Below are 27527 nucleotides of genomic sequence, written 5' to 3'. Positions count from 1 at the left end.
TTCAACATCTTAAACCATTTATTTTTTTACAACATATACAAATACAGTTTATTCAAGTCAGCAGAGAGAAAACAGTCCAGGTGGAAAAGTCTCTTTTAAAATTGTTCATTTTACATAATTTCCAAACATATAAAGACTGGCACATAGTGATGTTGCATTGTCAGAATATTTTGACATGCTTGAAGAGGCAGAGGAAGACAACTGTACAAGTCATTCTGAAAGAGCTTATACATCTATTGGAGCAAAATCTATTTACTGCTGTTTATTTTTGTGTTTAATTTGCTAACTCTGCCAAATGTCTATCACTATTTAAGTTACAAAATATTTATCACAGACAGGAAAAAACTGCCACCATTGGTACATTTAGTGGGCTACCCTAAAAGTAAACTGAGTTTTACAGTGGAATAGTAACAGACAGTGATTAAACACCAGATGTTAATTGAAGCATTTGAAAAGCAGAAAAGACAGTTGAGTTTCAGAAGCTGAAGACTTAGCCTCTAAAGCTACCAGCAGTTTTCTCTTTTTGAAAATAAATGATGAATGGAAGAGAAAGTGTTGTTGAAGTATTTGGATATTTCTGTGTTGAAGTGTTTAATTCTCGAAAGCCTGTGAATTCTAGCAGACACCTTCCTAAAAGCAGCTATTCAGACACCTCACCTGGTAATATTTGTGAGCAAGGGAAAAGCTAGGCTTAAAAAGCCAAAAGCTGAGATGGTATTTTTTAGAGTTCTGCCTGCTGTTGCTGGGGTCAGTGAGGCAGAGGCAGGAAGCCCTGTGGGCGGCAGAGGAAGCAGCTCCTGGAGTGCCCGGGCCCTACAAGCGGAGAGCTCTGCACGCACACAGCTCTGGGACTGCCCAGCTCTTGGCTCTGACAGCCACACACTGCAAGCACCATGTGCTGCACACAAAAGGGTCAGAAACTGGTAGAAAGGGAGCAGGTTTTAAATAGGACAGAATAGAGTACTTTTGTGGTTTTGCCAATAGGCAGTGGAGCAGGAGAAGCAAGAGATTTCCACCTGAAAAGTGTGCGGTGCAAGGCCTGCTACTGCTCAGAGACTGCATGTTTCTGGAAGATGTTGATTATTTACATTCCTTTCCTTCAAACTTTATCCTGGAAGTTGCTTCCTGTAAGTAGTTTGTAATGTAAAAATGAATGTATTTTCCTAATTGATATCCATACTCAGCCAAAAGCATGGAAAAGGACGAAGTTATTTTGTCAGTTTTGTCATAGGAATGTGTGGACAGATTTTTGCAGAAATAAAATCTGTGGCTAAACAGAATAAACATTCCTATTAGTGTAACAGCTTAGCACATGCAAGCTCTTTAATTGGGCTTTCACAAACGCTAACAACTCCCCCTTGCTCTTTAATGCTTCAAGTGGAGTTGTATTTCCACTACTTGGAACCAGCAAGAGGAAGGGCACTGCAGTTCTTTCCCAAATTCACCCCAAAGTGTATCATGTTTCACCAAGAAAAGTTCACCTGGATATTTACCAACACTTTAAATTAAGTGATGTGTGTATTTTAATGAAAATACTGGAACAGGTTCATTAGTCTTCCACAGTTCCAGATGTCTACATGCCTACAAAGTTCGAGTTTTTAAATAAAAAGCCAAATATTTTGCTGTTCTCTTTCACTGTGATAAAGAGCAGACAAAGGAGGTTTTGACTGTGATTGATGATGAAGATATTTATATTAAGAAGTTATTCCAACAGCTAGAACAATTGTGTTAGCAGAAATAGTATGAAACTGCTGATTTTAAATGTCCAGAATACTTCAGGCTAGTGTTGGGCCTGTGGTGCACAATATGACATGACTGCTGATGTCCCCTTTGCTTCTCCATGATTTTTATTTTAAATCTATGTGACAGAAAAGCACTAGGGGATGACCCCGTGGGTATAAGAACTTTCTATATTGAATCCAACTAATTAGCAAGGGTGTCTGCTAGCCTACTGTGATATTACAGGTGATACTAAAAATTTTCAGAGTGGCTAAAGATAAAAATCAACCCAAAAAACCACACCAACAAAAAAGAAAAAGCTAAACAGGTAAGGGCAAACTACAGGACTTTAAGTGTTTTTAAAATGCCATAAAAAACACCAAAAGGAAAAATTTCTCAGTGACATCAAACTACTGCTGTGTTAAAGTAACAGAGAGAATGAAGCTAACATTTAAAAAATGGTTGCATCAGTTGAACTGTGCAGCAGGTTGATGTATTTCCCAGTAATTCCAAAGTATCCAAAGCAAATGATGCATATAGACCTATGTGTAAGTTGTCAGTTGTTAACATTTTGCTGGAGCTCAGTCTTTCCCTTGGGAGGGAGGGGAGGGAGCACATGTCCCTCACAGGGGCTGCTGCAGCTGGGCCTGGAAATGAGTGACAGCATGAGCTGCTTGGGGGCTTGACTTGGGCCATGTTGCTGATTGGCAAAATGCTGATTTGGTACCTAAGTTCAAAACTTCTGTGAAAGATGAGCAGTGGGAAGTGCATGGCCTCTGTGAGGATATGCCACTGAGAAATTTGACTTTTTTGTATGTCTGTGGTTATTTTTTCTGAAAGCTGGAAGTGACCTCAAGAGGGCACTTTTTTGCTTTGGTAAATGGCTACCTTATAGGCATTTTCTGTCGTGTATAGTGAAAGACACCGTAGTTTCTGGTGACAGAATGCAGGTTCTGTCTGCTTGTTTATATGCCAGTTAATAATTTTGTTTTCTTTTATTACACTTTCTTATTCATGGGGGGAATGGCATTAGCTGTCATGAGACTACTGCCTGTAACTTTTTTCCTCTGTTTAGGGTTTGCTCTAGTGAAACAAAAACATGTGCAGAGCAGTTTGTTCCCCACAGACACTCCTCTTGTGGGAGATGAAAGGGATGGCTGATGGCAGCAGTTGTTTAATTTGTGCCCCTGTAATGGATTATTTTAAATAACTAAACACACCAGTAACTCCCATGGAGGGAAAAATAAAAGACTACCATAACTAACTTAGATAACAAAAGATGAATTCAGCACACAAGTAAAACTTCACAACAGTGTTGCTATGTAAACAGAATTGTCAAGAGTTAAAAGTTCTTTATACTATCTGGGTTTAACAGACAAGTAAAAAGACAGTTCCTGACTCCATGGAAAAATGTGGTTTGAATTCAAAATTTTGAAATGTTAATTACACTTATCAATGCATTGTTTTTAATTTGGTCAGTACTGGGTATTATACATCTTGTGCTGAAAAGAAAGAACCAGAAAAGTTCTAACATTTTTTTTCCTCTAAATCCAGAGAAAGATAAAAAAATCTGCATTTTCTAAAAAGTAGTATATGATAAATATACTATACAAAGGCATGTACTTTGAAACATGATAATAAATATTCTTTCTTTAAACACAAGCCTGGAAAACAAAAATTTATAAGAAGAAAATGTTGTTCCTTGCCAAGGTCTCACTACCAGTAAGGTATACTCAGGTATTGTACATTATTTTGTTAATGTAGATAAACCATAAATAATTTTGAGTGTTTTGTGTATATTCACCAAAGTTAAACAGATATGCAAAGGAAGTTACAGTATATTTAAATCTCTTTACAATCACTTAACACAGTGTTTAACAGTAATCATCAGGTAAAAGTGCGTTATTTTAATATAATACACATAAAAGACCACTCTGGTTCTCTGCCTTCTGATTCCTTAGAGGCAACAAGCTAAAATTATCTTTTGTTTAAAAAGGGGAGGATGATGACACGTGCTTGTTTACAACATACAGTCCAAGAAAACTTCTCCATCCGCCTATGGAGAATCTGCAGATGTGAAGAAACAGGAAGAGAGGAATCTTCCAAGAGCTGACGGGCACCTCTCCCATCTACAGCCTCCCATTTAGGATTCCCAGAGTCTGGATGTTAATCCAGCAGCACTGCCTGCATTAAGCATCTGTAGCACAGGGCACACAACTCTGACCAGGTCAGTCCGCAGCAGGATCCTTCAAAGGCACTGCAGAAGGATTCAGTCATGTAAATTCCACATTTGGATTTCAGAAAAAAAAAAGGGAAAAAACCACCCCAAGAAAACACAACAAAACAAAACCCCATCAAAACAAAAACCCAGCCAAATGCAGAAGAGGGAAAGTGACTCTGATTTTCCCATAATTTACTTTGCTTTCCTTGAATTCAGATTGTTTTAATGCATTAGGGTTTTACAGCAGCCTAGAAATAGGCTATCAAATTCATCCTTTCCTATTTGAAATACTTTGCAAATGGAAACAGTGCTTAAATTCTGTTAATTTAGTGACTTAGCAGTAGCATTACAGTACATGCTAAATAATGCTTTAATGATTAGATGTATACAAAAAAAAATCTTAAATTGGCCATCAGTGAGGCGGGATTATCAACACTGAAAAAGATTTCTAGTTCATTTGCAATGAGCTGCAACTTCCCAGCAGCTGTCACAGTGCTGTAGTAGCTCTGTGCAAGTGTCTGGTTAGTGTACAGTGCTGGGCAAGCGGCACTTACTATCTCCAAATAAATGGGACAGTCTTTGTTGTGTATTTCATCTGTCTGAAGTCAAGCAAGATGGAAGAAATTGAAGAGATACACAAAGGATAGTGTAAATGTTTAAACATTACTGGCAAGATTTCCACAGACAGAAATTAACACTATAAACTTGTTTTAGCTGAAAAAGAGATCACCAGTCCTGATGATTTTATTATCAGGACATAACAAAAAACAATGAAAACTCTACTGCTCACTTCCATTTGCCATAGCCCAGAGCAAAAGAGTAAGAGAGTGTTGCTATTTGAGCACAATTGTTGAGAAAAAGGAGAACTGCAAAATCAACTGGGATGCAACATTTTGGATTAAATGGCCAGAGAAAGTGGGTGAAACTCCTCCATTCTGGTTCACTCTGAGACCTTCCTGTCATCGTGCTCGTGCACACCAGTGTCTGAGGCTTTTCTGGATCATTCTGCCAATGCTTGTACCTCACTTGGTTTGCTCAGCTCCAGCCTGGGAGCAGGAATCCTGTGGGAATGCTGCTCTGAAAGGCTGCCCAGAGCTGGGCACTGTCCCATACCTGGGCAGGACTACTCCATGATGTCGCTGAAGGCCAGGGCGCACGCGGCTCTGTCCTCCCTGCCCTGGCCGCTGTCGGACACGAAGCCCCGGTACTGCCTGCTCGACTTGGTCAGCTTCTTCAGCTCGCTGGTGAAGGAGATGCCTCTTCTCTTGTCATCTCGTGCTGCCTGTAAAAATTACGAAAGATCACAGAGGTGGTTTAACAGCTGCTTGTTCGCTGGGAAATAAGGAATGAATATGAAAACACCTGACACTGCTGAGCAGACCTCCCTTTAGGAATTCAGTACGGCTGTGCTTTCATCCAGGCACTTCCTTCTGATTGTTCTGAATAAATTAATTTAAAATTACTCATTGTTAAAGATGTGTTTAGCAAATTTGGTAATCTCTGCTTATAATGCAGTTACTTTAAAGCAACAGCAGCTGTGGATTGGTGGTGTTTGCAGCTCCTTCTCCCAGCAGGCATGTACTTAATTCCTGCCATTTTTTAAAGCCTGAGATAAAGCAACAGAACAACTTTTTCACTGGCCAGGAATAAAGGCGACTTTATTCCAGCAGCTTTTAAGTTCTGCCCATTTGAATGGTCCTTTATTATGATAGGGAACATGGCATGCACAGCCAGAAGGTTTTGAGAAACAGAAAGCTGGTAGCAGATAAAGTTTGCTCTGGATTTGCAGGCTGTGAGGGAATCGTACTGCTGAACATAACTGATGCAGTTTTGCAAAGAAGTAAGGGAGGTTCAGAGAAAAGAGGAAATTTGCTTTTTGCTGTAGTCTGTCCTCTCCACCTGCTCTCATGCCTTTGTGTCCCCCTTGCATGGAAAGCAGGTTCCCATTGAGCTGATTACAGACCATCTGTAACATCTGCTGCAAAGTATTGCATCTTTACCTGAACCTGTTCTTTGAGCTTAAGGATGAATTTTCCTGCTCCCTTCCACTTGCTTTGGGCCTGAAACACACACTCCTGATCAGAGAGAATCCTCTGAGATGGTTTAGATGTTGAAGACTTTTTGTTTGCTGGCTCTTTAGTCACCTCTTCCAAGAGCACATAATCACTTGGGTTTGGATTGCTCAAAATGCTGTAGGAGTACTTGGCTTTGCAGAGAGTCTGTTTAAAAGCAGAAAAACAAAAAACAAGGCATTCTCTCAGATTCAGGTTACTAAATCGATTCTTCCGTTAGTGCTGAGAACAAATCCCACCTTAGCTTGTTTGAAACCAACTTCCAGCCCACATGCTGAGGTGGGCACGCTCCCTTACCTGCTGTATGACATCCTGGGCCGTGCTGAGGCGCGGAGCTTTGATCACGGTGCGTGGCTGCTCTGGGGAGACATCATGTACCTGAACAAAGAAGCTGTCATCCTCAGAGCTGAGGGCTGCTTCTTCCTTTGCTTCTTGAAAGACATTTCTCTCATTTAAATTCTACAGAGAAAATGACAGACAAATTCATTTACTGAAGAGAGGTAACTAGTAGCTGGGGGTCACACAAGGATTTTATTACATGGAAATTGGAGACTGCGGTTGCCTTGGCTCCATTTTGTTAAATGCATTTAAGAGAGGTTTGACAAGCCACTATGGCTAATAATAAATAATAATAATAATGCTACTAAATACCCCTGTTTTCTGAAATCAATATCTGAAATACCTTTCATAGTAGGTGAAGAATGGAGATGTTTGCATAACATTCTATTTCACAAAAATGGTCCCTTAAATCCTTCCTTTATGTCTACAAAATGATGTTTTGTCATGCAATGGTGCCAGTACGATGGGAGAGGGTGGAAAGGGTTCTTTTCTTTCTTGTTCCTGCACTAAAGCCAAAAGAATTTAGAGAGCCAGAATCTGAGTGAACATTTTCCTGTGGTGTGGAGCAAGAGGAAGGCTGCATGTTTCTCTCTCCCTTTTCAATGACTACTGCAGATTTTAGACAGAATTCCTCCTTGAACCTTCTCTCAGAGAATGCATTTCTGTCCAAGCGTTGGAACACTTGGAACACAGCTGGGATTCATAAGCTGTAAATATGGGCTGTGTATTGCACCCTGTCACTGGACCTGCTCCTTGTTTTTCCTGTCAGATTTGCAGCTTCATTTCTAGCCCAAGCTCTGACATGCTGCTGTCTCCAGAAAGGCTCAGAATTATGGAAAATGCTTTGAGGTACTCACACAACAGGACAGAACAACAGCATAATTTTCATATGACCTCAGGCAGATTTTTACCCATTTTCTGAAGGAACACGGCTTGGCAGGACACATGTGGCAGCATTCACTGACAGAGGCAGTGCTGCAGTCAGTGGAATTCTATTTCTACAAACAAATTTCTACCTTGTTATTTTTGTTCCAAAGATTAGATACAAAGGAAACCAAAATATGGACTTGTGTAAAATAATAGCAATTCAGATTGATGCTTTATCAAAAGTTCCGTCAAAATAAGCAAAAATACATTTTTTCAGTTTAAAGTATACCAGAGCACCACTGTAATATATATATATATATATATATATATATATATATATATATATATATATACACATACACACACATATATATATATAAAATCAGTGTACTAAGCAAGCGTTTTTATTTGCCTAACTGACCAAAGAAAGTGCATCTGAAAATGGGATAATGGGATCATTAAGTGTCTTTCTCCTGCTTTTTTTTCTCTGTCTCACAAGCCTGGGCACTAGCATATTTTAAACTGTGGATGCTTTGCTCATAGTGTAAACTGAAGTAATCTCTCTCCTTTAAATTAAAAGAAATCACCTAGTTAATTATTTTAGCCTATAAATGATAATTTAATCATCTTTTGAGGCTTTTAGACTTATTCTTTAATATTAAAATTATTTCTATTTTTTCTAGACAGATGATAAATTGCTGCCATCTAAATTGATGGTGGTTTTCTGGAGTTCTACTATGATCCTTTGGTATTAACTATTATCTTTATATTAATTTCCTATCATGGCATCACTGAGATTTGCATTAAATTAGAACTATCACTCCAAACAGAGTCACTGAACTGGTGACTGAGCCATAATGAATAAACACCACACAGCTGAGCTCAGGGAGGTGCAGGTGGTGTCACACAGGTGTATAAAGTCCAGTTGTGCTTCTCACTCAAGAGTTAAGTTTGTTTTTAAATAATGGACACAGCATTGACATTACTCACTGAGTAGTGAAACAAATACAGCGCCCTTTTGTCTTGTGGCCCTAAGAACTATTTTTAGCTACTTTTGTAAATAATAATTTATCTAAAACAGACTTACTTCCTCTCGAGTTTTAAAGATAATTCTTCCAACATATCCTTCTTCTGGAAACCAACTGTTTAAAAGCTGCACTAGCCCTTCTTCAGGACCAATCACTCTCTGGAATGGTGGTTTTCTGCATTCACTCTTTTCTTTTGATATAAAACTTTTCTCTTCCATCAGAAAATAGTCTGCAGCGCATGACTCGGTGCCTTTTATGGTAGCCAAGAGCTAAGACAGAAAACACACAACAATCAGAATGCTAAATATAAACACTGCATAATTACTAGTTATAAATGAGAATGAATAAGGAAGCTTTAAGAATCAGTAACTATTCTGACAGTGCAGGCAGGATTTCTGATGTGCTATTTATTATTCAGATATTTTACTCCAGGGTAATGTCCTGTTCTCTTTAGCCCAGCCAAGCAGTTCAACTATTCCAGACAAGGCAGTACTATTTCAGCTTATTTTGGTCCTTTTTGGCTGGCCAGAAAATTTATTCATAATCCCAGGACAGTACAGTCTTTTCCCACTGCTAGAATAACAATCCCTGCTGAGTTAACTGGTTTTTCTACTCATGAACTTAGCCCTCTAACTTTTACTCTCTGTTCCTACGGTGCCTCAGTTCAAAGAACTGTGCAGAAATGTTTGTCTTTGTTGCAAGGAGAACCCACAGCACCCACTGACTAGAGACATTGCTTTTCTCATCTGCATATGCCCAAATATTAAAATACTAATAGAGAATATGTTTTAACATTAAAAACCCATTCTCTGAAGCCACTATTGGGAAAATTCCACTGCTTCTATTGTGTGTTTGCTGTGTAATTAATTGCACAGCAATGCATTTCTAACAGCACCCCTTGCTGGGATGAGGTGTGAGAAGTGCAGGGAGACAGAGGTGGAGCAGATGTTGGTGTGGCTTCTGGCAATGCAGAGTCTGCAGTTCAGCAGGAGCTCACCTGATGGAGCAGCTGTGCAGCCGTGGTCCCTGCACTCACACTGAACACAGTGAAAGGCTCCGGGCCTGGAATTCCATGAACTGTCACTTTGTAAGTCACGGCAGCTTTCCTTTCTCCCGGGCTAAACAACTGTTCAGACAACATTCAACAGGTTACTGGACGTTTTTACACAGGCATGTTATTTCTAGGTTGCTTAAAAGAAACTGTACACACAAGTTGTGAGTGCCTTGACAAAGCAAAGCTGTTCAGTTCATACATGGCTCTTCCTTACACTACACATTAAGGCATCTAAAAAACCCCAACAAACCCTCCAAAAGCCTCCATCATCTCTTGAAGCTAAGGAAAAAAAGGAAGATTTCCAGTGGGAATACATAAACTACCCCTCGACAAAGGGCCAATCTCCACCACTCATTCCCCATTCTAGCTGAGCTCACATATTTGGTTTCAGCATACAGATCACTGGATGAAAAGCAATAGCTTTGTTTCAACCTCCAAATTCTTTGTTCTTCCTTTCTACCCTAGTAATTCACCAAGATACAAATTTGGAATGTATTCAAAGGAGGGAATATCTGCAACCTATCTGCTGCACACACAGGAGCTCAGAAGGTTTTATCTAAGACTTTAGGAGTTGGCAAAATGATAAAATACCTTTTTAAATTTGCCAAAATATGAGTAACCCAGGTAACTAACAGTAAGGACTTTTTAAACAAAAATCACATCTATGCATGTATATTTTTATATATACAGATACCTGTATGTATGTATACATACTTGCACAAATAAACAGTGGATGTGCACACATATATAAATCTGTACATATTTATGGAACTGCAGAATTCATCTTTTCTTGTAACAGAAATCAATTTTATTCTCATTATTTCAAAGTTGTTGGTAATTTATGTATGTCTTCCCTTTTTTTTTTTTTTTTTTTGGTCTCAAATGCTTTGCTTACAATTCATGCACAAAGGAATGCATGAGGCTGCACTGAACCTGACTGCTCATCCACACTCCCCCAGTCAAGGAGCACATTTCTTGTTCTATAACTAAATACAGCAGAGGAGCCAGACTTTGAAAGGATTTAAAAATATTTATCTTCCCACAGTTTTATCCAGGTGGGATAACCTTATTTCCACCAAAGAAGAAGAAAAAAAAAACAACAACAAAAAAAAACACCAACAAAAACCAAATAACAACAACAACAACAAAAAGGCACCAAAAAAAAACCCATCAAGGTATCTCTGAAGAATGCCACTCTGGCTCTATAAATCTTCACGCCATAGTAGTTATTCAACCAAGAATACAGGTAGTTCATGCACACAAACAAAAAATAAATTACCATAGATGCAGGCAGAGTGTTTCCAGAGGGACTTTCTTCCATTCTCCGACTGTTAATGAACAAACTGGAAATTTCTAATGTTTCATTGTGTAGGTTATGGAGCTGGACATGTCTGTAGCCTAAAGAGGAAAAATCCTTCTGTAAATACTTTGCCACATCCTAGCAAGTCTCATAAATGGAAAAATCAAATTTGCTGTTTTTATAGCTACCCTTTGCCACACAGGTAGGATTTGAAGCACTTTAATAGCACTGCATTAACACACTGTACAACAGAGTAACACGAATCCTACTGCTGAGTGGCTCATAGAGCATCCTGCCTTTGTTTTACCATAATATTCAATAGAGTCATACACAAAATATCGAAATATCCGAACACAAATGAAGCAAGGTCAAATTCTCATTGGAAACAGATGTGTACGGCGAAATCTCACACACCACCCCAGACAGTTGTGTGACATTAGAGTGGTACAAAGCAAATGTAAAACAGCTACTGGCAAGATGGAAACTCTCTCCCCCAGGTGTCACACAATTAGTGATGGGGGTTTTTTCACCCTTTCTCCGACTCCTCTCCAGCCATGTGGCTGTGAGAAGTGCAGTTCCCTTCTGCACAGTGCTCAGCTGTTGCAGCAGTTTCTTGGGCAAAGGACAAGGCAGGAATGAAATCCCCCCAAGCTTCCTCAGGGAGCAGCCAGTCCCCTGGTGACACAGCCTCAGGAGCAGCCTCAGGATGGGGCAGGTGTGTCCCACATGGCCCTGCCTCCACAACAGCACAGGATCAGACCTTTCACAAGCCCCTGGGGTGGCTGCCAGCTCCCTGGGAGTCCCAGATCAGCACTGTGCTGCCAGGCCGTGGTGTGCTGTCTGGTATTTGCTCCCTGTCTCCTCCAGAAAAATGCAACTGATTAAAAATTTCCCTCTGGAAGGATTCAACCCAGGAATGTGCTGGACCACTTTGGCTTAGGGTGCCAGCACTGTTCATGCTGTACCTCTCTTCAGCGCCTTCAGGGGAATGATCCTCTGGGCTGTGACAGCCGAGCAGTTGTTTTCAACCACGGCGAAGCGCAGAAAGACCAAATCCTCGAAGTGAACGCGGAACAGGAACTGCTCGTTCCACATGGGGTTGAGGGTGTTGCGGTGGATGGGCTTGGTGCGGAAGTGGCAGCTGTCCAGGGGCATCCCCAGCACGTCGATCTCGATGCAGGGGCTGCCCGTGCTGTTGCTGGGGCAAACGTTCTGGCCAGACACGATCTGCAGCAGAGGGAGGAGCACGGAGAACTGTCAGTGGGGCAATCCCATTAACAATCTAAGCTGCCATGACCCTGAGCCAAACACTGCTCTGCACAGCACAGTTTTACAACGCTCACTTTTGGGATTGCCAGGGCAGTAAGTTCAAAAGCAGAGCTCCCTCAATTGTCTCACCCCCAACACCACTGCTCTGGTATCTTTCCTCTGAAAAAATACAACTGTTCAAGGCATCTGAACATTAATCCACAATGAATGTACCAGTAATGCAGTCAAAAAGGATCACTTTCTTCTCCATTACTCTGGGGGTGATGGCACTGAGCTCTGGCACACTCAACACAAGAATTAAGTGCGCAATTACCACAGCTGGGAAAATTCTGGTTCTTATGAATTTCACTTTTCTGACACATTTCCTGGAAAGGACTAGCTTCTGAGAGTACATTTTTTTGGCCACAAATCCATGAATTACATATCTTGTTATATGACTTACAAAAAAATATTTTTTCAAGACTCAGTACAGCTTTTCATAATGGCTTTTTGTGCAGCTTTTCAAGTGTTCACAAATGTGTATAACATCAAGGCACATGTGTAATTTTACACAGTTGTGTAGTCCCAGGGAAAATGCTTTCAGGACTGAGTTTCAACAAATACTGTGAAGGAAACAGGGGAAGTAACTATGGATACAAATCAGCCAATACAATGAAATAAAGACAAATCTTTGTTCCTTTCCTCTCCAATTTCTGTCAGTTAGGCTGACCTTTGGAAGCAACATTGAAAGATTCAATCTTTTCATTTAGAAGCATAAAAAGTGACTTCAATACTGGTTAAAGACTGTAGTTGTATATTGTCTACTTCTATCTGTTTGCCTGTATGAAATTCCCTTTTAATGTACTTACTGTTAAAGAATATATAGCTGGCTCCTTATTATCAAGATCTCTTTCCAATGGACAAAAATGCTGGTACATAGAACAGTTTTTATCCCACAGAACTGGAGGTTTCAGCACATATCCACAGCCACCGTTAGCCTCAAACATTGCTGCGTTGAGTTGCAGAGGAAGATCTGCGAAATTAAGGCAGCCAAAACTGACAGAGAGCAATGGTACAATGGAAAAACCGCAACAGTGAAGGCAAAGTCATGTTTGAAATATCTTTTTTAAACTATTTTAGTTATGTACTATTCCTGGTTTTCACAACTATCTGTGATTTATGTGTCCAACCTATCCAGTAATTACACAAAACTCTAAGAACAGTTCATTTTTTCCTTTCCATTGTCTTTATTGAGCTGTAGGGCTTGCCTACAACAGTTCTCTGGGAAGTTTCTAGGAATGTGCCCTGAACTGTATAACGAATCACAGAATCACAGAATATTCTGAGTTGGAAGGGACCCATAAGGATCATCATGTCCAGCTCTTAAGAGAATGGCCCACTGGGGATCAAACACACAGCCTTGATGTTGTTAGCACCATGCTCTAACAAACTGAGCTAATGCCAGGCTCTGTAGAGCACTGTAGATGACCTAATGGATCCTCCATGGAAAATGTGAAGGAACACAAGATAGGATAGCAAATATTCAAAAAATGTTTTGATCAACATTAAACCAACATCCAAGGCAGCACTTCCAAGTGAAAAGTAATTCAGCACTTTTTTATGCTTGAAATTATCAGGAAGGGATAAGAGTTACTTGAACTGGGAGGAAAAAAAACAACCTTCATCAATAAAATAAAAATAAAAATGGAAGTATTGCTGTCCAGGCACTTCTGGGTTATCAGAGAACCTGGTGCACTAGCATAAAGCACCTGTACTCTGAGGTCACTGCCCTCATGGACCAGACTCTTGTGGTATGAACCTGCTTGTGGATGGGCTGCAGGTACAGGAAGGTCCCCTTGGAAGAGCCGGGAAAAATAAATAGGGAAAACACAAATTCACAACTTAAGGCCTCCTATCAAATTTCCAACGTACTAAACCCTGTGTTTGTGCAGCCTTACCGTCTGTTTGGTAGTTCAGAGCCACGAGCTGCACGCCGTGGAGCCAGAAGATGAGGGGCTGGGGGTTGGAGGAGTCGATGCGCGTGGCAGCGGGGTAGGTCCTCAGCAGCTGGCAGGTGGTGTGCTGGATCAGCTTCTGCGAGTAGCGCCTGCAGAGCCGCTTGGCCGCGTTCTCGTTCAGGGACGAGATGTGGTAGCACTTGGGAGTCCTTATGATGGCACTGAGGGAGGCTGGAGAGTTGTAAGGAGAGCAAGGATCTTCCCAGGTCGGCCGCATCGCATCAAAGGGACCTGGAAAACAAACAGTGCCCTCAAGGTACGGCTGCAGGCCCAGAGGCTCCACAAACGCAAGGTTTTCTAGTGGAGTATGTGTGTGTGCTTTGGTTATGGTAGAAAAAGGTGATCCTGGAAAATGACACTTCCCAGGACAAGTGTCACAGTCCTTCTGACACAGTAAGAACAATCCTTGAGAGGAAACACAATGTCCAAGTATTGAAATAATACCATGATTAGATGTGCTAACAAGCACTTTCATAAATATATACCTAACTGGCACTTGTCAGTTAGGAAAAATTTAGGAATTAAAAATTAAGGAATAAAAAAATTAAATTAAGGAATAAAAAATTAAATTAAGGAATAAAAAAATGACATAAAGGAATAAAATTCCCTTCTTCTCATTTATGCATTTTACATGAGGAAGAGAGGCAAGACTGAAAGCCATCTGCTAATTTTCCAAACAGTCTACAGAGACTGCAGAATTTGGGGAAAAAGGCAGCAAAATACTTATATGCTTTAGAATAAGGCACCACACTTCTTAATTTTTAGGACACTGGCCTCTAGAAGGAAATCTCTCCTGTCTGCTGCAGCCATGCCCTTGGGCTACAAGAAATACAACCCTCCCTGAGCCAGAAAATGAGTTCAAAATATCTGTTTATGGCACTCACTTGAAAGGCAGGGGATCTGGGCCTTACTCCCGCTCCAGAGCCTTTCCTGTACTTTCTCTGCATTTCTTTACATCTGTTCCTAGGCAGAGGCACAATTTCCAGGTTCACAAACTGAATCACCTACAGAGTCTAATTTGCACAATTATGCATTTGGACTTGGCCAAATTTCAGGCCTCTAAATTCTACTTCAGACAATAAAAATTCTCTTCTGGACCAGCCCAGCAGTCCTGGCTTTCATTTGTACTTTGAAAATATTCACTTATGTCTTTAAAAATATAAATTTCAAGATACTTAAAATGTACATTAGTTTCAAATTGCTTATGAATTAGGGTCATCACATTTCTGATCAAGTAATCCTAATATTCCACACTCACCACTTCAGTTGTAATAGTGGTACTGTAATAGCTGCTGTGCTAACAAAAAACCATTCCAAAGTTTAACGTTTTACACATTGCGAAGTATTTGATCTTTAACAACTTGGTCTGCTACATGTGTTGGATTACAGTGTCATTCCACGTGACTGGTGAAAGAAGATGCTAACTTTACCTTTTCCAGATGCTTTGGCAAGAGCAGCTGACTCCCCAGGGCTCAGCCTGCCAGGATTGTTGCCAAAAATGGACTTCCTGCTTTTTCTTTCTTTTCCTCTGCTAGAGCCAGATGGGTTTAGAGTTGACAAGCCTATTCCCATAAATGCAAAATAAATGAGCCAAAAAACATGACCAAGAGGGCATGACATTTTCCACCATATTTTACATTATTTTTGAAGGTATGAATACTCTTGTTATATAGCACACAGGACAAACAGTGTATTTTCTCCACAATTTAATCTTAACATCTTTAAATATATACACACTTTTATATATATATTTATATATTATGCATAGTTTCATATATAATGCATATATGCATACATTTATATAATGTATATAGAAACCCATATGAAACAATAAAATATACAATCCTCTCTGTGTGATATAACTTTTCTCCATTTTACTTTTTGGCTTGAAGAAGGTAAAGGCTTCCTCTCAAATTACTAAATGGTCCAAACTGATACTAAAAAAGTATGCAGTAACAGTCCCAATGTATTCATCCTAGGAATAATTTAAAAAAATAAAAATCTTTCCTACAGAAGCAATAAATCAGTAGCGAATATAATGAAATTAATCTAGGTTACAATACCTATGTAATTAAATAAATGCAAGATCATGATTGAAAGATATAATATTATAAATATTATATGTCCAAATGCTGTTGATTAAACAGTTTAACTTCAAAAAATGTTTTCAGATTCCTCTTCTTCTGTTTATTTATACTTCAGTATTGCTAAATACAGTTAGGCGTGCAAAATCCATTACATATTTAATAGCCAATACATACTAGGAGTGGAGCTGGAAAGCTCTAGTATAGCTATTATTCAAACTTGTGCATTCTAGAAACATAATCATTAAAAGTCATGACCTGAATCCTGGTGAAGTAAACAGACTTAATCCCACTTAAGGTCAGTTTTTTTCTGTTGGCTTGGAGAGAGCACAAAGCAGATCAAAATTAAAGTGCACAATAATTATTCTGGCACCCACAGCAGTGAGATGTGGGATGCTCTCAGAAACCCAAGATGTATTTGTGATATGGAATGTAACAAAGCAAATACACTGTTACATGCCTAACGGTGACTCCTAAAACTTTCCACTTTAAGTCACATCAATTCACACCTGCCTAAAGACAGTTCTGGATTTAATACTAATATTTCAAACACAAATGTAAATAACCAAGAGGATACATTGGCCTCTTCTGATTGAAGTCTGCCCACAGCTGCAAATTTTCAGCTCTCAATCTCTATGGCATGTGTACATGTACTTACTAAAATTATGCACACAATTTCAATGGAACTGCTTGGGTTAGTAAAATTGAGAACATACATAAATGTTTTCCATGTTGGAGATGTATTGTCTCTTTGGGCCAAAGCATACACATAAACCACAGAAGATGGTAGAAACTGGGATCAAGGAATATGAATTGAATTGGAGAATGAGCAGTTATGCACTGTGTGCTTCCAGCACTATTTAAATCCAGTTTTGAATGGATCAAATGGATTTGGCAAGTAAGATCCAGTTTCAAAGTCCTGTTGTGGAGACAGTCACTGAGGAAACAAACTGACCTCATAAATCAGCAGAGAGCAGTGCAGAGCCCAGGGCTGACAGCCCAGCGTGATGCCACAGGGCACACTGCAGCTGGCAGCTTCCTTTCAGTCTCTCCCATGCTCTGCATGTCACACATCTCCTCCCACACACAAGCTCCATTTTTCACTCCAATTTAAATTTGACTTCAAAACAAAGCTTTACCAATTCACAGAATCATCAAATCACAAAATAATAGAGGTTGACAAGGATATGGAAGTCATCTGGTCCAACTCTGGTCAAAGTAGGACCAGCTCAGATTCCACCATACTGTACACAAATCCTACTGTACTACCACAGCATCAGAGTAAATGTTCTGTGTTTCCCTACATCTCCTGTGCCATGTTTCTCAAGTTACAGAATTCAGTGCCCCTCTCATGTGTTAGACACAAGCACAGTGCTTTACTGCTTCTGGACTCAATCCAGAGGATTGCAAGCTTCCCTGCCCTGCTCCCTCTCACCACACTAACATAACAGGTTAAGCTGTGATTGCCACCTTCTCACCGTGTGTTTCCAACCAACAGAAAGTCTGCAGGTTTGCAGACCTTAAAAGGGAATTTACAGGATTTTCATATGCAGGGTGCCCCTTTTTATGTTCACTTTAGTTTCTTGAGCAGTGCTATTATAGGGGCAGGTAATCTGATATGATGGAGATGATGGTGACAAATTTCATGCTGGTGAGCGCAGGTGATTCCCTGCCCCCTCCACTTGATTGTGCAAATCCTGCTCTCATGTACTGAGTTTCTCTACTCATTGTGTAAGGATCTCAGCACCAAGGGGATGAGCCATGTGCCAGTAGCAGTGCTCAGGGGTGCTCCACTGCCCTCAGCTTGGGTGACCCAAGAGAACAGACCTCCAGCCTCCCAGATAATGGTACAGTGATATCCAACACACTGGAATTCAAGTTAAGCAAGGACTGTTAGGCCAAGGAGCACAGAAACAACAAGAGCCATGGTGGGTTCCTTGTTACCAGAAGTTTTATAAACAAGAAATGTTATTTTCTCCACATGATAAATTCTGTTTCGACCAGGGAACACTTAGGGAAGTCTGTGTTACCCAGTAGGTTAGGGTAAGTGAACATTATGGTCCTCGTCCTTTTTTATAGTCACAAATCAGTGTTTAACATTCAGGGATGTAGGCAAGTGTAAACACAGAACAAAATTATATGAAGACAGAAGAAATAAAGTATTTACACCATTGATCAGACACTGACATGAATTCTACCCTCCCTATTTCCAAAACTCCTGCATTTTCTGAGCTGGTTAGGAACACAGGCACCAGAGCTCACAGTCATGGATCCAGCAGCCTTGCTCCCATCATTCACGGGCAATACTGGGTAGGGCACTGCAGCACAGCTGTGCCCTCCAGTTGAGCAGAGCAATCCAACCAGCGGCCTGGGGGCCATGGAAACCTACATTCCTCCAGAGGAGGCAGTATTTGTCTCAAAGGAGACAAAGTTCGCTGGAAAAGTAATTTCTACAGCTTTATGTGTTCATCTGTGAAAAGAGATAATGTTCTAAATTGTTCTATTCATGATCCCTTTAGAGGAAGAAGAAGAAATTTGAGAAGGAAAGCAGGTATTTCTTTAATAACCAGTATTACATTAAAAATTAAATACTTCGAAGTTTTCTTAGAACATCAGAATTTTTTACGTGTCAAAATGCTTGGAACAACCCAAACTATCCCCATTTAATCTTGAATATATTTTCTTAAAGGAAAATATTTTACTTGAAATATATCTCATTGCAGATTTCATTAAAAAGAGTATCAGATTTGGATATTTAGAAGGCATTATTTTTACAAGTGACACCTACAACTTTTGAAGTTATAAAAGAATGTCTGTCCATTTTTCAGCATGTTTATCTTGCCTATTTGACACTATTTTATGTTTGGTTAGCTTCTCTAATCTGATTAAAGTTCTGTTTGTGTAAGATCATGATTTGGCAGAATTGCTAATTTTTCCACAGAGAACCATTGCACTAAAGACCAGATTTTTCATTCAAAACATTAAACATATCAATAAACAATAAATTCCCAATTTAAAAGTATTTATGTACATAGTATGAGCCAAAATATACCCAACCTCATATTTCAGTACTGAACAAGTGCCTATCAGTGATCTCTTTAGTTATTCCTCCTCCTTTTCTCTGCAAAAGTTATTCTTCCTATGTACAGAAGAACATTTTCTGATTTCCATAACTGCTTCCATGAAGACTGGGTGAGAGTCTGCAAGCAGCTGCCCTCACTCACCCTGTGAGAAGATGCTTTAACCCTGCAAATGGCTCCTCTCCTGTCCACTTGGGAAAGAACAGAAAATGCAGCTGGAGGCAAAGGTGAAACACACTAAACAGAGGTCACTTAAAGAAATGTGACACACTCTACCTTCAAGGCCTTAAGAATATTCTCCTTCTTAATTCAGTAGGTCCTTACATGGAAACTCAGAGCTCTTAAGATAAAGCTTTCTGTCATCTGGCATTTGGCAGTGAAGCAGTTGTCTAAGTTGTGAAGACTGGCAAATTTCACTTTTGTAAACATTTTAATATGACAAACAGTATGTATTCACATAATTTATGAACACTGCTTCTCAGCCAGGAGCTGCTATTACGAAGACTACCAAATCATGAAGAAAGGACCTCCTCAACTACTTCAAACTAATTCAAAACATAAACATAAAGTCTCCAGGAGTTAGACAGCTTAAAGCAATAAAACAGGGCAGTGTACTCACCAGGGAACTTTACTGCCTGACAGTAAATGACAAGATCTGATAGCTCTGGGGCTATCTGTCTGCTTTCCTTCTTGTTCTGTGGAAGATAGAATTCTTCACCCAGCTCCATGTCGTAAACCTGAGTGATAATACCAAGAACATTTAATAATAGTATTACTGAATGCAGAAGGACTGTTGCATATCTTACTTAGGTCTTTGAAATATTTTATCACTTTCTTCCTATATGGTTTCTGTTCTCACCTAACAAATCTCCCTCCCATGTGCACATTTCTGATCAATACCTGTTACTGATTCTGCAGTAGTGTGTAAAGGCCTTATTCTGTCAGTTCTACAAACATTTAGACAAAACAAACACATCCCTGTTGAGAAGAATCTACAAAACACTAAACAGCAATATACTGGTTCTTTTTCCAGATGATTTAATAAGAGGTGCTGTGATTATCTGATATCATAGTGCAGCATTTTAAACTTATTTTGAAGCATAAAGATGCTGAAGATTCAGATGAAATCTTCAGTTCCATCAATATTAATTTTCAGCCAAGCAGCCTACATATACTATAACCTCTGAGGACATTTCTTGAACAGTATGTTGAGCATTTGTTCTACTTAGGCTATTTTCTCTGGTGTCTCTGCATGCTTTCTATTGTTTCTCTTCATTAAAGTGCATTTGCTATCTGATGTCTCAGTTACCTAAACTGTCCAAATCCTTTTGAACCTGGTTATATATAAAAGTGCAGCTGAGAAGAAAGAGGGAAAAAGCAGAACTACCTTTCCTTTGTTATTGTAAGTAGCACCATCAGCCTTCTTTAGTCGTTTGGCAGTCTCTTCATTATATTCAAACTGCAGTTTATCACTTGATAATTTATTCTCAGGTCGATCTTCAAGAATATTATCTAAAAATTAATGGGATTTTAATAAACATAAAACCAAACAATTTCAACTGGAAATTTAACTTGAATTAACAATATTTGTGGACAGTGTTGTGAATCTTATATGAATAATTAGATGCTAAAATAATGCATTTACTGGTCAGAGCATCATCCTCTAGTAGTAACCTTCTATTTAAAAATTTTATGCTTCAGTTTGGTTAAGACACTGCCTTTCCTTTAAAGCCCATCCTTTTGTGCTCAGAAGATCTTTACAACCAAACCATCTAATAAATTAAGTTTGCCATCTGAAAATAACTGGTATTCCTGAATGACAAAAAAATGCCAAAGACCAAGCACAATTAACTCCGTCAAATATGTAAACATTTTGTACAGCAATTTTTGGCTTTCCTCTCCTTACTTTTATCATGTACAAGTATTTTTTGCATCTATAGAAGTACCTCTTCAAAGCTATGTATTTTTCAGAGAACAGTATGCCTCATAATGATGTGGTCTTTCAAAATGTTACAGTTGTCGCAAAAGGAATGGTTTCAATTTATTCTTGATAATCCTGATGCTTTGACCATATTCTTTTTATGCATAACAAGTGTCACACATGCAGGCTTCTAACAGCTCCTGACCAGTTAACAATGCCATGTAAGAATATCTGCTTGCATTTATAATATGAAGTAGAAGCTATATATTCACACTGTCACACTGAACAGGCTGAAGATGCAGTGCTGATTTCATGCAGTTAAAATGCTCAACCAAGTGGCTTTTACCTTCCTGGCTGTTAGGAGCAGGAGAAGCATTAAGGACATCAGCTACAGGGAAACGAGTCAGAGAGGGAATAAGAGTAAAGGGAATTAAGACTTAGAGCCAGAGATATGAAAAGTAAGTGTCAGTTGTAAAACTATTAGCCTTACACAAAAAAATGTATCGGTAAGAAAATTAAAACTGAATCTCTTTTAGAAAGTTTACAGACTATTATTTAGATTAGTTTTAACAAAATATTAAGATAATTAAAGACTTCAAAGAATAATCATTGTAATAAGGTAGTAAACCATGCTGCAGATTCCTTCACATACTGGAAGGTGTAAATGTTTCTTGCTAGCTTCAGATTTTTCAAGACTTCTCTTAACTAGAACAGTGCTAAAAAGCCACTTACTCACTTACTGCAATCAGTTTCCAAAATTTCCTCAGCAAATCTGTTAGCAAAGATTTGAGTTTTCACTGCAATTTACATCTACAGCATCTCCACCCTGTTGCTCACAAAGAGTATGCTCAAGTAGCCAGCTAGGCCAACGTTCAGGCAAAATGCAACTGAAGGCAGCATTGACATCAAACTCATAAATAACATTGCTATTCCACAAGCAGTGTCAAGTCTTGAACTGCATTTGTTAATTTTGTGCCTATTTTTAAAATTACTAAACAGAGGAACAAGTATTGTAAACAAGAGACCACCTGGAAAGAAGCCTGTGCTGCAGGACATGACACCTAGAACTTAAATGGGTTCCCAGCAGAATGAAAAGTGCAGTGAGTGAAGCTGCTCACTCAGGAGAACATCCCCAGCTCTGTCAGACCAGTTGTCCATCTAGCCCAGTATTCTTTCTGAAAGTGGCAACGGAGCAACCAGCCACTAATCACCACCCCAACAACTACAATCACTGAATAATAGGATGTTGGACCAAATACTGCTACCAATAACAACTGCTTATACATCTCTTCATGAATTTGTCCAATCCTTTTTTTTTAATATGCTGATGCTATTTGGCTCTGCAATTTCCCAAGGCAGCACATTCCAGAAGTTTACTACCAGCTGCACAAACAAATATTTTACCTATTTTAGACTGATCTTCCACTTGCTTTACTGAGCACTTGCTAGATCTAATGAGTAACATTCTGTGCTTCCCTTAATCCATCACTTCATGACTTAGTAAATCTGCTTCCTATTTACCCCTCTTCTCCACCAGCTGAAGAATTTCAGCCTTCTCAGACTCATGCAAAGACACTGCTTACCCAGCTCATGCTTGAACTAGAATATTCACATCTTATTACTACAGTTCTAACAAAAGCACTGTAAAAAACAAACAAAGAAATAAATATAGTTACCATCAGAGAGAGATTCATAGTCATAGTCATATTCATCTTCCTCATCTTCTTCCTCTTCATTGGTGGGTGTGGGGTTGCTAGCCCCGTTGTTAGCCTGTGCTTGCAAATGTGCCAGTTGGTGAGCCTACAACAACAGAAACACTACATCATTGCTAAGTACTTTTGAAGAGAAAAAGAGTTTTCATGTTTGTATCTTGTTTTGTTTCTATGAAAGCACTGAATATATTAAGTGAGAAATAGGTAAGATTGTTGAGATCACACTAAAATACCACTTTGGGGGTTTGAACATAAAGAGAAATTGCACTGCAAGAAAAACACTTAATAAGATATGAAACCTAATTTATTATGGAAATATGTCAAAGTTGCACATCATTCAAGACTATCTTTTTCCAGTCTGAGATATGCTGTTTCAGAAACAGTTAAATACTTTTTCAAAAGATGGAGAATATCTATATACTGGGTATGATCAGTGTGATTTACTCATCTGATAACAAGAATTTAAGTCTAATGCAATTGTGTTTACATTTTGAGTAATGGCAATTAGTTTTCAAGGATTCAATTGAACTGCTGAGTAACCACAGACATTATTAGATTAAGGCTACTTGAGATGCAGCCCTAAATTCTAGAAATCAAAAAGATTCTCACATGGGAATAAACACCATTTGAGTAGCAGAGTCTACCACAGAAAGTCAATTACAAAATCAAGTATTTGACTGGCTTGAATTTGAAAAAAGAAACAAAGCAGAACTCTACCAAAAATGACTACATACTGTAAATACACACACATACTCAATGCATATGACTCTTTCTCAATAAACATGAATAGTAAATGTTAAAATCTCAGAGAAAAAGATTTATTTATATTTGTCACACAGGGCATGTGGTGTTAATCATAATATTATGAAGTTTTATAAAATTAATAGACACTAAAATTTAGTTAAGCTGTAGCTATAATTTACTGTATGTGTTGTCTACTTATCTGAAAGCACTGCAATTCACTGTGAGTTATCCAAGCATGAATGTGCGTTAGATTATTCTGCTGTACATTGGGATTAGCAAAAACTTCAAACACAAATGAACTATTTCTAACAAGAGTTGGGTCTCACTGCTAGCTTTTAAGGAAGGACTGTACCTTTTGTTTCAATATATCCACTGGAGTTTGATGGGCTTTCAGCTTTTTGTTTTTAAGCAGGATTTTTCTTCTCAGTTGACCAGGGGAAGGCAGCATGGGATCATCAGAAAAGTCACTCTCAAATAAAAACTTTGTCACCAACTTATCTCCAAATACACTCTGAAATAACAAGAACAGGTGATGTGTTATGGAAAGCCCCAGGGCTCGTGCTGGGAATACCTGAGCACAGTGCAGGGCCCACCTTGAAGATCTCGGCCATCTTGCGCTGCTGGGGCAGCGAGCAGTGGTTCTCTATGGAGATGATGACCGGCATGTCGGAGGTGATGAACGCGTTGCGGTCGATGGCTTCCACCACCTCCTGCCACAGACAGACAGAGGCCATTGAAAGAGCACAGCAGCATCCTGCAGCTCTCAGTTACCTACTGCTAGCTGAGAGGGGAGACATCTGCCTTCCTCTGCAAGAAGGAAGAGGCCACTCTGTGCTTTCAAACCAAGCTGTCATCTTGCTTTGAAAGCACAGAGTAATGCAAGCACACTTGCACTACCACTTGCTACAACACAGGTGGTAGCACTTTTGTTACTTAGGTACCAACAAAATGACAGAAAATCACATTACATATGCTACAAAAACTAACTTGAAAGCATATTTACTGCTGAGAATTTAATGTCTGACATAATCTATAGTTTATATTCTGTTAGAATTTAGCCCATTAGAATTTTTATTTTTCTAGCAGGCAATTTCTTTTCCCCTTCATTACGGAAAAAATAACTTCTCATTTTTTTTGCTTCTACATGCATTACCAGCATACCTTAAAAGAGATCTTTGTAGTAAGAGTGTGCCCATGATAAATGATAGGCATGCCATCATCACCATCCCAGCAGTCCAATTCTACGCTTCTGCAGCCTTGTAAAAGAACCTAAAATGCAATTAAACAGTGTAAGCACATCTAAGCCACAGTATCATGCCATCAAAGCAGAGCTGAATGAAAGCCCAGTGATTCAGCGAAATTGCTGGAAAGAGCAATCTCTGTGAAGTGAACAGTCCATGGAATGTACAGCCCCCAGCTAACTCCATTCCCTAACTGAATTCCTTATTTCCCATTGAAAAAGACTGGGAAAATTAAGCAAAGCATGTATATTCTTGGGAGAATTACCATAAAGCTTTGAAAATCATGGTATCATATAGGACACATGGAATCTGTTTGCAGCAGGTGGTTCTTATTGCATAGCTTAATTTGCTGAGAGAGAGAAATATTCCCATATTTTTACCTGCAAAAACAGCTATAAAGGAACATGGCAATTTCTTTCAGGTTGCTCTCATGATGACTTATGGAGAAAGCATCTGCAGTTTGTTTGCTGGTTTTTTTTTTTGTTATTATTAGCTTTATAAATAAAAGATAGTCTGAAAATGAAGTCTTGAGAAGCTTCTATGAGAATAGTTACAATGGAAATGTGCCAGGCCATGTTAATCAATTATATCAAGCTATTTACAGCCATCAATTAATTCATCAATTTTTAAATTATTAATTTATTTCTTTTAGAAAGCCATTGCTAGAAAACTAAGGAAGCAAAGAGGAAGGATGAAGGAAGAGATGAGTTAATCCATCTTTTGGCAGCCCACCTTATTATTGTGATCAGTATTTAGCATGCCTGCCATCTGTACTACAAGCTAATATTTTACTGAATAGAAAGATCCCAAAAATTAAAACCATTTCCAGCAAAACCATTCAAGAACAAAGAAAAAATTACTTCTACTCAAAACCTGAATAATTTTATTTCAGACAGTTGTGTCCATAGCTGGCACGCCACCACTTCTCTGAGAGCCAGACACACTGAGCCAGACCAAAGTGCCCCTTCAGCTGGCAACAAGTACTTGAGGGACAGGAAGAAGCTTTTCTTAATCATGCAAACTTTGAAGGCAGTTGATCTCTATCTCACTTCCCATCTATTACCAACACAATACTAAGATCACTGTGCAGTGCTAGTACAGGAACCTCTGCAACTGCATTACTCAGTGCATTTGTGTTATTCAGGATTTCCTAACACAGCCTCACCTCTCTGCCTATAGCCCGAGGTGAAGGAGCATAGGGGACACCAGATGAGTCCCATTCTCAGTGATGAGTCATTAACTCTCATTAACTCTCAGCATAATGAAAACACTGCTGCCAGGAAGTTTGATGCTTTCTCCAGCATTTTGTAAACACATAAACATACAAATATATATATATATATGTAAATAATATACACACAAACAAATACAGAACTGAAAGCCCAAGGGAGAAATTGTTCCTTCCCCAATAAGCAAAAACTGTAAAATATTCCTAGAAGTAACGTTTTTAGAAGTTATAGCTCTATTTGAAATTAGTCTTTGCAGTGCAATGTACAGTATCTCAGTAGTGTTTCTGACATCTGAATGAACTAAAATATTAGATCAGTCTTTCCTGTGGGAACGTCTAATTTTAGTAGGTTGGGTCAGACCGACTGGTGTCTAAATGCTATGAATCTCAAACTAAACCCATTTTTTTTGCTTTAGAAAAGGCATTTGAGCACAACTGTGCTTACAGGCAGCTTTCCCACACATCATGTTTTCCAACGTTTTGCAAGCAGGGGTTTAGGACATCTAGATTTTCAAAGCAAAAAGGTCACGTTCCTGAAACTTGCCAGTAAAACAAACAAGTTCATGTTGAAAGCTACACAACAATCCAATCTTGCATACCTGGCTGTACAGCTCCACTGAGGACTCCCCTTTAAGCTGATGGCCAGTAAGGTAAGTATTGTGTGAGGATTCTATGTAGTAATATGAGAGGGGAAAGTGCAAGTCCTCAGCATTCTCCTGTGATTCATCATTTTTGGAGGCAAAGTTGTCTTTATCCATCAAAAATCTAGAAGTGAGAAGATGTGAGGAAATTTTATACTGTGATGAGCATTTTGTGACTCTCTGAGAAACATCAATACACTGGTATCATCTTTTTATATATACATACAAATATATATATATATATATATATATATATATATATATATATATATATAAAAGCACATAAGTAATTACCTTGCAAATCCTTCAAAAGATAGCAGCCCCTGCTGGCACATGTTCACACTAGGTTCAAATTTCTATGAGGAGGAAGAAATCAAAGATGTAAATAATAAAAATTTTTAGAAACATGTCTTTGTCATGTTTTTATAAGTAGTCTGCTCATAGCACTAAACAGTTAGTATTTAAACACAGTCTCTTTGTGGATAAAGTAATCAGGTGCCTGCAAACTGTGTTTTACAAATGACTACACAAACATACTAAAAGCATAATCATAAATCAAAGAGGCATTCAGGTTGAAAGAGATGTTGCCTAATCCAACCTCCTGTTCCAAGATGAGACAGCCATTAATTTGCAATTAAGAAAGATTTATGATCAGGTGTCCTACTCCTATCTAATATGCTTAAATACAACATACCACCATGTCAACAAGAGTTGTGGTATTCCAATTTGAAGTTTCTTTAGAATTTCTGTCTTTTAAACTCTGCAATTCTATCTTACATGTTGGTAGTTTATATATAGTTTTTAGCCTTTGTTAACTGTTAAAAAGGGATTTAGTTTTGGAGTATATTAATTACACATGGAGGAATTTGAAGGAATAAAAAGTTTTCTACACAGTTTCTAAAATCTTCAGCCATAGTACATAAGGGAATAAAGTGGCCATGTTTGCTCGGGAAGATTTTTTACAATAAAACAAAAATATGTGGAAATGGTGCTTTTTAAAGTTCCAATGT

The 27527-nt window shown here is 38.8% G+C and overlaps 1 protein-coding gene across 4 annotated transcripts in view; it reads right to left on the bottom strand.

Moving 5' to 3' along the window:
* Nucleotides 1-27527, bottom strand: part of PLCE1 (phospholipase C epsilon 1) — a 139663-nt gene continuing 112136 nt past the window's right edge. For all 4 annotated transcript variants that reach the window (XM_064716297.1, XM_064716296.1, XM_064716298.1 and 1 more), the window contains 19 exons: nt 26812-26873; nt 26476-26641; nt 24569-24676; nt 24001-24117; nt 23760-23918; nt 22628-22751; nt 20418-20542; nt 19650-19767; nt 15297-15428; nt 13807-14097; nt 12718-12881; nt 11566-11827; nt 10580-10698; nt 9244-9372; nt 8306-8515; nt 6310-6471; nt 5941-6159; nt 5054-5222; nt 1-3976 (listed from right to left, as the gene is read on the bottom strand). In XM_064716297.1, the coding sequence (XP_064572367.1) occupies nt 5064-5222; nt 5941-6159; nt 6310-6471; nt 8306-8515; nt 9244-9372; nt 10580-10698; nt 11566-11827; nt 12718-12881; nt 13807-14097; nt 15297-15428; nt 19650-19767; nt 20418-20542; nt 22628-22751; nt 23760-23918; nt 24001-24117; nt 24569-24676; nt 26476-26641; nt 26812-26873 (2826 nt within the window). In that variant the 3' untranslated portion in view covers nt 1-3976; nt 5054-5063. The remainder of the gene's footprint in view (nt 3977-5053; nt 5223-5940; nt 6160-6309; nt 6472-8305; nt 8516-9243; nt 9373-10579; nt 10699-11565; nt 11828-12717; nt 12882-13806; nt 14098-15296; nt 15429-19649; nt 19768-20417; nt 20543-22627; nt 22752-23759; nt 23919-24000; nt 24118-24568; nt 24677-26475; nt 26642-26811; nt 26874-27527) is intronic.

Source organism: Zonotrichia leucophrys, chromosome 6 (genome assembly GCF_028769735.1).
Source record: "Zonotrichia leucophrys gambelii isolate GWCS_2022_RI chromosome 6, RI_Zleu_2.0, whole genome shotgun sequence".
Classification (NCBI taxonomy): domain Eukaryota; kingdom Metazoa; phylum Chordata; class Aves; order Passeriformes; family Passerellidae; genus Zonotrichia; species Zonotrichia leucophrys.
The sequence above is the reverse complement of the archived record's forward strand: the minus strand, read 5'-3'. Positions and strand labels throughout refer to the sequence as shown.